This window comes from Cherax quadricarinatus, chromosome 5 (genome assembly GCF_038502225.1).
Source record: "Cherax quadricarinatus isolate ZL_2023a chromosome 5, ASM3850222v1, whole genome shotgun sequence".
Taxonomy (NCBI): Eukaryota; Metazoa; Arthropoda; class Malacostraca; order Decapoda; family Parastacidae; genus Cherax; species Cherax quadricarinatus.
In genome coordinates, this window is record NC_091296.1 from 3860255 (window position 1) to 3871996 (window position 11742).

At 35.7% G+C, this 11742-nt stretch overlaps 1 protein-coding gene across 1 annotated transcript; it reads right to left on the bottom strand.

Moving 5' to 3' along the window:
- Positions 1-1005: 1005 nt before the first annotated feature.
- LOC128684905 (V-type proton ATPase subunit e 2) lies at positions 1006-11022 on the bottom strand. The gene is made up of 4 exons (XM_070099040.1): positions 10844-11022; positions 9208-9255; positions 6456-6543; positions 1006-3166 (listed from the first exon to the last, which is right to left on the bottom strand). Exons 1-4 carry the CDS (start codon positions 11017-11019, stop codon positions 3092-3094), a joined length of 387 nt encoding a protein of 128 aa, XP_069955141.1. The 5' UTR covers positions 11020-11022; the 3' UTR covers positions 1006-3091.
- Positions 11023-11742: the final 720 nt, after the last annotated feature.

Genomic DNA, 11742 nt, shown 5'->3' on the forward strand with positions numbered 1-11742 from the left:
TTCACAAGTAGAGGAGAGTTTACCTTGTGTTACTTCATTTATAGGGAGGGCTTTCCTCAAGGGAGCTTCCTTGATGCTAGTGAGGGACTCTTGATCTAGGGAATTGGAGTTATGCTCCAGTTCCTTGAATTAACTCGGGTAACTGGAGCACAGCTCCAATCCCCCCCTCCTCCACAGGCACTGTATAATCCTACAGGTTTACTGCTTCCCCATGATTATAATTATGGGGAGGGCTAAACCCATAGGGGTCATACAGTGCCAAAGAGAGGGAGGATAGTTCCAATTCTTTGGACTTAAGGCCCTTTGCTGGCTTTGAGGCACTTTACTTGAAGTGTTTGTGTAATATTTAATGCTTTTTTGTGTGCTGCTGCTTCTACTATTGTTTTAACTTTTTTTATAATAATAATTACAGCCTCTCCTCACTTAGTGATGTACTCATTTATCGACCGCTCAGACTTACGACCAGCTCAGCAACCAGTATGCAAACCTAAGTAATGTATATTAGAGCTGAATTCCTCTGTTCTGTTTACTATACAGTATACTACTGTATAAACATTTAAAAATATACTAAAAATGTTACAAATGGAGCAAAGGTGACATTAAATAAATATCTAAAGATGGTTGACACAAACCCACTACCAGTATAGTATGCTCTTCGCTTAATGACCAATTTCTTTACTGACCTACTCTTAGAAATGGAACCCCATTGTACAGTATGCTACAGTATTACAAACATTTGCATTACACCACAAATGAGAAATAAAAACTGGATGTTTTGGTGTATCATGAACCATTATTTTTCTTGAATGATTCAATTAAGAAAACCACTTGAACTAATTTTTTTTTTATTTGAGGGTGAGGGAGGGGTAACCCTACCTCGGTAAGTGACTTTGTGTTAAGTAATAAAAACCTAGGAAGAACAGAATCATTATCCAGTTTTCATTTACAATCTGTGGATTAGTTGTGAACTGTTCCATTACCAAGGATTAGAAAGAAAGTAAAATACAGTCTATAAATGATATATATTTAAAATATGTTACACCACTTCCCACTTTACAATAAACCATTCATTGTTTTAAATCATTAAGGAGAAATGACAGTGGAATATGTCAATATTTACAAAGTTAACTACATACACTCAAAAAAACCTGTATATTTTTGTTTTTGCTGAGAATATATTCTCAGTCTTAAAGAAATAACATTTACTGTAGGAGTAAAAAAGCAAGATCCTCCACCTCTGTTTACATATGTTCCTTGTAAGTAGCACTGAACACCATCAATCATCATTGGTGGCAATTTGTATACAGGTTATAACAGGTAATTAACACAAATATAACTTGGCTCAAATATGGCAGACTGACAGTTTTTCTTGTGCATAACAAACTTTTGAAAGACAAAAAACACTTCAAAAGCATGTTGCTGAACTGTGAAAAAATGAAATCTTACAAAAAATTAGCTTTATGTGATACTGAAGTTAGCAAAGAATATTCACTAGTTGGCAACATTGTTGTAAATAAACATATGTAATGGTATTTACTTCCCTATTTATTTATGCCAAATTATGATAGGTTTGCAAAAAAAAAAAAAAAAAGTTTAAACACTATGTACCCTAGTTTCTTATACTATTAGATGTGCTTCATTGCTTGAAACTAAGGGAAAATGCATAGCCCAATACAGCATATACAATATAATTTTTTCTTGTTTCTATTGATTGCTTTCATCTTCTAACACTATCTACAAGGAAATCCCAATGATATTACAATTTATTCAAGGTATGACACCCGCCGAAACATGGAAATCAGTCAGAGATGCAGGGTGGCATACAGTAAGACCCCCATATCCACAGGGATAAGTTACAAGGACTTGCCACAGATACTAAAAATGTGGATAGTAGAAAACCCTATAAGAAAGTCCTAGACATACCTATTATAAAGTTTGACTGATAAATTAGTATACACAATAAGTGGAGAATTATCACTTTTTCATTGATGGGAAGGACTTCACGGCTACCATCACTACTTTTGCATTTTGAGGCCATTATTATTAAGCAAAATTAAGGGTTATTTTCAGGCCATGGTAAACCATGAATAACTGAAACTGCAGATATCAGACCAGTGGATACGGGAGTCCTACTGTACTACAAATCTTGTTTACCTGTGATGAAGCATTGTTACCCATGAAGCACTGTTACGATGTGATTGGCCTTACATTTTCTCAGGTGACACAAGGTGGTAGGACACCTAAACTACTGAATGGAGGCATCAAAGTTGACGGGCGGTAAATATGGAAGCATGAAAATAAGATGTAAATTTACACCACACAGTTTGGTCCCCTGCGTAAATTTATGTGGATTGCAGTTAATGGGGTAACAACTAAATTATACATTGCAGTATCAAGAACATGCAGTTAACCTGAGATGTAAGGAAGTTACTATGAATATATCAGCATTACATACACTAATGCTTCAATAACACAGCAAGAATAAATGTTATTTTAAATTAAGGTTGGTTATACAGTAACACGAGACTTTTACAACAAATATTTCTATCAGTTTCTAGCAGTTTGGAGGGATATGTTGTGTATCTTTATACATATATGCTTCTAAACTGTTGTATTCCGAGCACCTCTGCAAAAACAGTGATTATGTGTGAGTGAGATGAAAGTGTTGAATGATGATGAAAGTATTTTCTTTTTGGGGATTTTCTTTCTTTCTTGGGTCACCCTGCCTCGGTGGGAGACGGCCGACTTGTTGAAAAAAAAAAAAAAATTCTATCACAAAGCTTTTCTATTTAATGTATCTGGAAAATGCTAATACATAAAACATTTGTATTTTCCAAATGTGAATAAACTTTCAATACAAGAGATATTACTGTATCTTTAACAAATTATTGCAATGCAAACAAATAAGAAATACAGAAATATTAAACTCATAATCTACCTTGAAGTTTACATTAAATTTTATTAAACATGATATACAGTACTGATATTATATACCAGTTATATTTCTACAATAATATATCTTATGGAAGGTTCAAGAAATATTAAAAAATTGGCCACATATCTTCAGTTCCAAATTTATTCTAGATAAGCTTCACTCAATTGCTGAATGGGCATAATCATCAGAAGGTTGATAAGCCTGTAAGTCTTCCAATGTTATGTTCCCATCCTGTTGAGAAAGAAAAATATTTAGATCATGTTGCTTAAAAAAGACAAGCACTCACAAGTTTACAAAAATAAAAATACAGTGGACCCCCACTTAACGATCACCTCCCAATGCGACCAATTATGTAAGTGTATTTATGTAAGTGCGTTTGTACGTGTATGTTTGGGGGTCTGAAATGGACTAATCTACTTCACAATATTCCTTATGGGAACAAATTCAGTCAGTACTGGCACCTGAACATACTTCTGGAATGAAAAAATATCGTTAACCGGGGGTCCACTGTATTGTAGTCATTTACACACCATGTTTAACTACTATCCTTGGTGCACTATCTATTTGGCCACTGTATTACCTTCTCCTAAAATTCCATTCCATTCTATTTGATTTTCTTATAAGATAGGGCCAATTAACATTAATGTATTTAACTACAGGAATGTGTAGTATAATACAATACTCCCTTTCAAAACTGTCGATTTTTTTTTTTTAACATGTCAGTCATTTCCCACTGAGGCAGGTGGCCCAAAAAGAAGAAAAACCCAAAAAGAAAGAAAAAACTTTCACCATCATTCATACATAATTACTGTCTTTGAAGAGGCACGCAGATATTGTCGTATCTAAAATTATTGATAATGTCTTATTAAATCTATACTGAAGGAAGAAAAGGTTCTCCCTACCTATAGTGCAAGATGTGACTTGCACCTTATACTACGGGGTCAACTACTGTCAGTTTATAAACGTCTAAAACTGACTCTGTCACACAGACTTCAGGAAGTGATGCATAACCTCCATAGGAACATATCCTTCATAACAATAGAATAAATATGTTCAGCCAAAATGTCAGCTAAGCAAACAGCCATGACATTCTTCTAGTTATAAAATACCAATTTTTCCTTCATAATTCTAACATAGTATAACAAAACATTTAACATACACAATTGTGCACCATCTAGGTGTACAACTACCCAGGGAGGTACTACCATCCTGCCGAGTGTAAAACGAAAGCCTGTAATTGTTTTACATGATGGTAGGATTGCTAGTGTCTTATCTGTCTCATAAACATGCAAGATTTCAGGTATGTTTTGCTACTTCTACTTACACTTAGGTCACACTACACATGCTTGTACAAGCATATATATATACACACCCCTCTGGGTTTTCTTCTATTTACTTACTAGTTCTTATTTTTGTTTATTTCCTCATATCCCCATGGGGAAGTGGAATAGAAATCTTCCTCCGTAAGCCATGCGTGTCGTAAGAGGCGACTAAAATGCTGGGAGGAAGGGGCTAGTAACCCCTTCTGTATACATTACTAAAGAAGAGAAACTTTTGTTTTTTTTTCTTTTTTGGGCCACCCTGTCTCGGTGGGATATGGCCAGTTTGTTGAAAGAAGAATAATTGTACATCAACTAAAGAAAGGGAAGGTATACCTCTTGTTACATGAAATTTTGTGCCTAAGTAGTGATCCTACTTTTGACAAGAGAATTCCTTTCAAATAGACAATTCAGAGGTTTGTTGTCTTGTATAACTTTATTTGTACCATTAAGATGAGAATGGAGAAGTTATGAAAAGAATGAGACTTCAGACTGAATCATCATATCCAGCAATACTAAGTGAGAAAATGGATTACTTATCCTAATGATTTTTTAGCTGTATTTAATATACAAGAACCATTATGGCTATAATTTAGCTACACACTAACATTAACAATATACAGTGGACCCCCGGTTAACGATATTTTTTCACTCCAGAAGTATGTTCAGGTGCCAGTACTGACCGAATTTGTTCCCATAAGAAATATTGTGATGTAGATTAGTCCATTTCAGACCCCCAAACATACACGTACAAACGCACTTACATAATTGGTCGCATTCGGAGGTAATCGTTATGCGGGGGTCCACTGTAGTACTTTAATCCATAAAATTGGGACTAACGTACTGATAAAACTCCATATATATACAGATACATCAAAAGCTACTGTACATTTCTATTAATATGATTACCTATTTGTAGCTACAGAAGCAAAGCTCATCTTAAGGTATCCTGTTTTCAGTACAGTGGACCCCCGACATTTGAAGGCATCGACATTCGATAAATCCGACATTCGATGCATTTTAACGCAAAAATTTCGCCTCAACATTCGATGGAAAACCCGACATTTGATACGATTCGTATGAGACGTGTCCATGTGTGACCTGAACTGCCCCATGTGTGCCAGTGTTTACAAGCCAGCCAGTGTGCATGCATCTAAGGATACATTTGGTACATTCCATATTATCCATATTATCACTGTTTTTGGTGCTTGTTTCTGCAAAATAAGTAACCATGGGCCCCAAGAAAGCTTCTAGTGCCAACCCTTCGAGAAAAAACATGCTAATGACTATTGAAATGAAGAAAGAGATAATTGCAAAGTACGAAAGTGGAGTGCGTGTGTTGGATTGCATGATGATTTGGTAAAGAATTGCCTGCAACTAGTGGTGATGTGAGTGAAGTTAAGGCCAGCAAAGGTTGGTTTGAAAGATTTAAGAATCGTAGTGGCATACACAGTTTGGTAAGGCATGGTGAGGCTGCCAGTTCAAGTCCTAATGGAAGGGGATTCCCCTTCTAAATACTAACACCATCCACACTCTCCCCTCCTCCCATCCCATCAATCATCACCAGATCTTCATTAAAGGTAAGTGTCAATTATTCTATTGTTATTAATCTATTGTTATTGTTGTTATTGTAATTATTCTATTGCATTAAACTTAATATTTCATGTGGTAAAAACTTTTTTTTCATACTTTTGGGTGTCTTGCACGGATTAATTTGATTTCCATTATTTCTTATGGGGAAAATTAATTCGACTTTCGATATTTTCGACATTCGATAGCTCTCAGGAATGGATTAGTATCGAATGTTGAGGGTCCACTATATTTAGTTCATCTTAAAGTGTCTTGTTTTAGTGGCTGTAGCACTTGCTACCCCCCCCCCCCATCTTATGGCACATTAAACTGACCTAACACTGTTTGCAAAGAAAATCTTTCTAGTGCATGTTCTCTGTAATGATCCTTAGTAAGTGTAGATAAATGATTCAGAAACCTGACAAGTTGATAAATTAGACACATGTGCAACACTTGGGTATCCTTATTGAGGAAATATTTCACCACACAGTGGCTTCATCAGTCCTATACAAAGCCACTGTGTGGTGAATATTTCCTCGATAAAGATACCCAAGTGCTGCACTTGTGTCTAATTCATCCTTAGTAAGGTTATGTGATGGTTAACAAAACCCAGAGGAAATAATGACACTTACCCAAAGGTATAGTAGGGCCAGAATGGTTGTGTTGTGCAGTTGTGGTCCAATGAGAGGGTTCATCTGATGCATATAAGAAAGAAGCCAGCTAGAAAAAAGACAAGTGCTGATGTACAACTGCATCTAGGGAGTCCTTCCTACCTTACATAGTGAATATACAATATACATTTCCTACCTAAACCAGAAAATGTTAAACAAGGAATATGATAATTTTGAGATGAAATTGTCTACTATATTCAGATAAATTTGGTTAATTGGCTTTAAAGTTTAATAACTACAAGAGGCGTAACTGAAACTGCAGGTCACCTATTCACCACCAGTCAAGAATACCCTAGAGTAAGAATTAAAATAAACTGTCAGCATACATATATATATATTTAGAGATATAAACCTCAGAGATAATACCTGGAGAAAAAATGAATAAATATTACAGATAATTAACATTATTTTCATAAACTGAAGTTAATAAATATAAAAATACCTAATAATGCCAAAGTTGGTAATGTCAAAGCCTTACTATATACATGTACATATTCCTTAATAAATTACACTATGTATTATTAGAATAGTACTATACAAGTTTAATAAGAATGGAGGAACACTGCAGCAGGTCTACTGGTTCATACTAGGGAGGTCATGCTCAAATCCAACCATTCCCACCTATGTATTTGTCCAATCTATTCCCGAAGCTATCCAAGAAATTAAGCTTCAATGCCTTTATGACATGCAGATCCTAATCAAACCCAATCCTTCTCACTCATACGCATAGTTGTCTAACCTATTTTTTAAGCTCCCCAATGTTTCAGCTTGTTTTACTGTTGTACTTGGCAGATTCTTCCACTCATAGACAAGTCTGTTTAAACATGAGAATCTGTATTTACTCTTACGTCTAGTGTTTTCTTGATTCATGTCATCTTTGTTTATGCCTGTTTTCCACTCATACACAATGATATTTCCTCATTCTACATCTCTCATGGGGTCATTAACCCTTTGAGGGTTTTCGTCGTACTAGTACGTCTTACGCGTAGGGGTTTTTGACGTACTAGTACTCATAAATTCTAGCGACCTCAAATCTAGTGGGAGAAAGCTGGTAGGCCTTCATATGAAAGAATGGGTCTATGTGGTCAGTGTGCGCAGTCTAAAAAAAATCCTGCAGCACACGGTGCATAATGAGAAAAAAAAAACTTTTTCCATTTTTTTTTAATAAATCAGCGACTTTGCAGTGTATTTTCGTATAGTATTTATTGTTGTATTCTAGTTTTCTTGGTCTCATTTTATAGAATGGAAGACATATTACTGAAATTGAGATGATTTTGACTGGTTTTACAATGAAAGGTGCCTTGAAATTGAGCTCAAAGTAGCAGAAATGTTCGATTTTTACCAAACTTCAAAAGTAAACAAATCGTGCCAAGCGTGCAATACACGTCAACTGGTGAGTCTAATATTCTTTCACAAGTGCACCAATAATATTTATACCATTTTTTACACTAATGCAGTAGTCTGCATAACAGTAAATCTTATATTTTTTGTGAGAATAAAAATTCAAAGTGGAAAGCAAAAGAATATAAGAGGGGCCTTGAGACGTGACTAATGACTAGAGGAAATGTCATTTTAGTGCCAGGAATGTCTTTCTTGTTTATTCTGGACCCTATTCCGAAATTGGCATCTTTTGAAATTTGTGTGAAATTGGCAAAATTGCTAAATTCTGACCACTGTACTGGATAGTTGAATTTATAAATGGGTGGTTTCTTGCACCCATTCGATAGAAAAAATGGAGTTCTAGCGAAATATTTATGTTTTTTGTCGACTAGTACAGTGAAATTGGCCGAAAATGGGGCTCAAAGTGGGCAAAATCGCCGATCCGTAAACATCGCCGAGACCGCTAACTTTGCGAGAGCATAATTCCGTAAGTTTTCTATCAAATTTCAAACTTTTGGTGTCGTTATGATCGGGAAAAGATTCTCTATCTTTTCATAAGAGAAAATAATTTTTTTTTTTTTTAAATTTGGCCGACCCTGAGAACGAGTTTCGGAGAGGGCCTGTCGACCCTCAAAGGGTTAAACTTTGTTGTTTACTGTTTTTTTTATTATATCACCATTCTTTGTAAAATTATTACTTTGAAGTATTCGGTATTTTTCACTTATAATAATGTTAAAAACACTTTTATTATTATTAGAAGTACAGCATTGGGTAGTTCTAACTCTTCCTCATCACTAATTTCTTACTGCTTATATTATAGTCCATTAGTGCTAATATTGACCCTGAAATAAATTTCCCTCTGATCTCCATGATAATGAATTTACTGCAGACCAAAGTTTGCAAATATTATACAGCTATTTTATAAATATCTTAGAAAACTGACAAATTAATGAGATACTTGTTCAACATTTGGGTATCTTTTTCACGGCAATGTTTTACCAACCAATGGCTTCATCAGTTCAAAGCAAAGAAGAAAGGTGGAAGGACAGATTACCTCAAACTCCACATCTTCCAATGTTCTTTGTTTTGGACTGACGAAGCCACTGGCTGACAAAACGTTTCCACAATAAAGCTACCCAAATATTGCACAAGTGCTTCTTATCGTCCTTATACAGCTTGCGCCACACAAAAACCATCTTCAGCAAAATCTGTTTACTCAATGTTTAGCAAGAATTACACAAAATGTATTACTAGTGGTATAGTATAAACCTACAGTGATGTACTATACTGAACATATTTTCTGAATGACTGAGAGAATTTAAAAGCTACTTACAACAGCCAACATGTTGATGCAGTCAGCACCAGCACTACTTGTATCACCCTAAGAAAGAAAAAAAATATAATTTTTCAAAATGAAATACAAATGGACAGAGTGAAATACAAATGGACAGAGTGAAATACAAATGGACAGAGTGAAATACAAATGGACAGAGTGAAATACAAATGGACAGAGCAAAATACAAATGGACAGAGTGAAATACAAATGGACAGAGTGAAATACAAATGGACAGAGTGAAATACAAATGGACAGAGTGAAATACAAATGGACAGAGTGAAATACAAATGGACAGAGTGAAATACAAATGGACAGAGTGAAATACAAATGGACAGAGTGAAATACAAGTGGACAGAGTGAAATACAAATGAACAGAGTGAAATTCAAATGGACCGAGTGTAGTATGATATAAATATGAAAAGAGCCACTGAAGAGGATAATCATGATTTTTTAAAGTACATTAAAATGCTGTTATGTGGTTATAAAAAACCCCATTAAGAACATGCTAAGGTAGCAGAGAGAGAACTGAGAGACTGAAACAAGATGATGATGATTTTGAAAGGCAAAGACACTGCATGGAAATCCAATTTTACAAAACTATTAAAAAGAGGTCAAAAGAATTTTCTTATTGACCTGTAAAAGTAATGAACAGTACTAGTCAACTAGATTAAGTATTTTGAGAGAAAATGTCACCCTGTAACAGAGAGGGAAGTGCCAAGAAAACTCCAAAGCTATAGAACCTTTAGCTGGGTAAAAGAAGCCATTATAAGACTAAGGCAGCAATAACCCCGGAAGTGGATGGGATAACATGGCGATGAATATATGGTAATACAATGGTAGGGCTTAATAACTGTGAACTGGCAAAATTCCCTGGCAGATTACCTGGAGTTTACCTGGAGAGAGTTCCGGGGGTCAACGCCCCCGCGGCCCGGTCTGTGACCAGGCCTCCTGGTGGATCAGAGCCTGATCAACCAGGCTGTTGCCGCTGGATGCACGCAAACCAACGTACGAGCCACAGCCCGGCTGATCAGGAACTGACTTTAGGTGCCTATCAAGGATGAAAGGTCTTTGTAAATAAAATGCCATAACCCCACATTGTGTCATATTTACATAATGATAAGACTGGCAGAGTGAAGTTTTACATATATTGCAGATTCACCTACATTGTACATTATGTGGAATTAGATCAGGATAACCCGATCAAGTTAAACAATGTGACATATTTCCATCTTAAGGCGTCCTGTAGCTCGATCCCAAGTGCACTCACCTCACACACTCAGGTCCGGGGTTCGATCCCCGATACGGTTGGAAACATCTGGACGTGTTTCCTTAAGACACCTGCTGTCCATGTTCACCTAGCAGTAAAATAGGTACCTGGGTGTTAGTGAACTTGTGTGGGTCGCATCCTGGCGACAAAATTGACCTAATTTGCGGGAAATGCTCAGCATAACAAGTGACTTTCTCTATAGTAGTATGTCATTGATGTGAACTATGGTCTGTATAAGTTGTATCATGTACTTGTAGAAATAAATATTATTTGGGCCACTAGATCAACTCGCACTTTCAAACATCACAAATGTGAATAGATACACATGCATATATAAAAATCTTTACAGCGGCGAAGAATACCTACCCTTTATTTGGACCCTTGGCCACGATAAAAGGCAATATAATGCCAATTATGGCCCAAAACCCGGTAACAACAGCAACAGGTACCACAGCAGCTCCCATCTTGTTTACTAGTGTCAGGTGATGCTGCTTGCTGCCGGCACCCTCCACCCAGTGCTCGTACCTCATATTTCCCACCATTAAACCCGAATTCTGCTTTATTACCCCACTTTCTTGAAATTTTAAATAAATATACTGAAACATGAGATAAACTAGTATACAATTTTATTCACATACTCATATTTTATTTAATTACACTTATTATTTTACATCTGACAGTGGTGTTGATCATATGACATTCATAGTTGCCAATGTTGTCCTTTTATTATTAATGTTTTTAGCAGTAAAATATGATTAATTAATCTATATATACAACTAATTTTTAAAATTATATATGTATAATCAGAGTGGCACTGTAAGAGGAGTTTCTTATGGAAAAAAATGGTGCTGAGCACACTGTAATGAGGAGGTTCAGTCAGCGTCATACAACAGTGCATCAAGAAGTTAGATTTTGAAAGAATGAACTAATAATACCATGGCTGGAACAATTGTTAATCCATAGTATCATGGCTGGAACAATTGTTAATACATAGTATTATGGCTGAAACAATTGTCAATCCATAGAATCATGGCTGGAACAATTGTTAATCCATAGTATCATGGCTGGAACAATTGTTAATCCATAGTATCATGGCTGGAACAATTGTTAATCCATAGTATTATGGCTGAAACAATTGTCAATCCATAGGATCATGGCTGGAACAATTGTTAATCCATAGTATCATGGCTGGAACAATTGTTAATCCATAGTATCATGGCTGGAACAATTGTCAATCCATAGTATCATGGCTGGAACAATTGTCA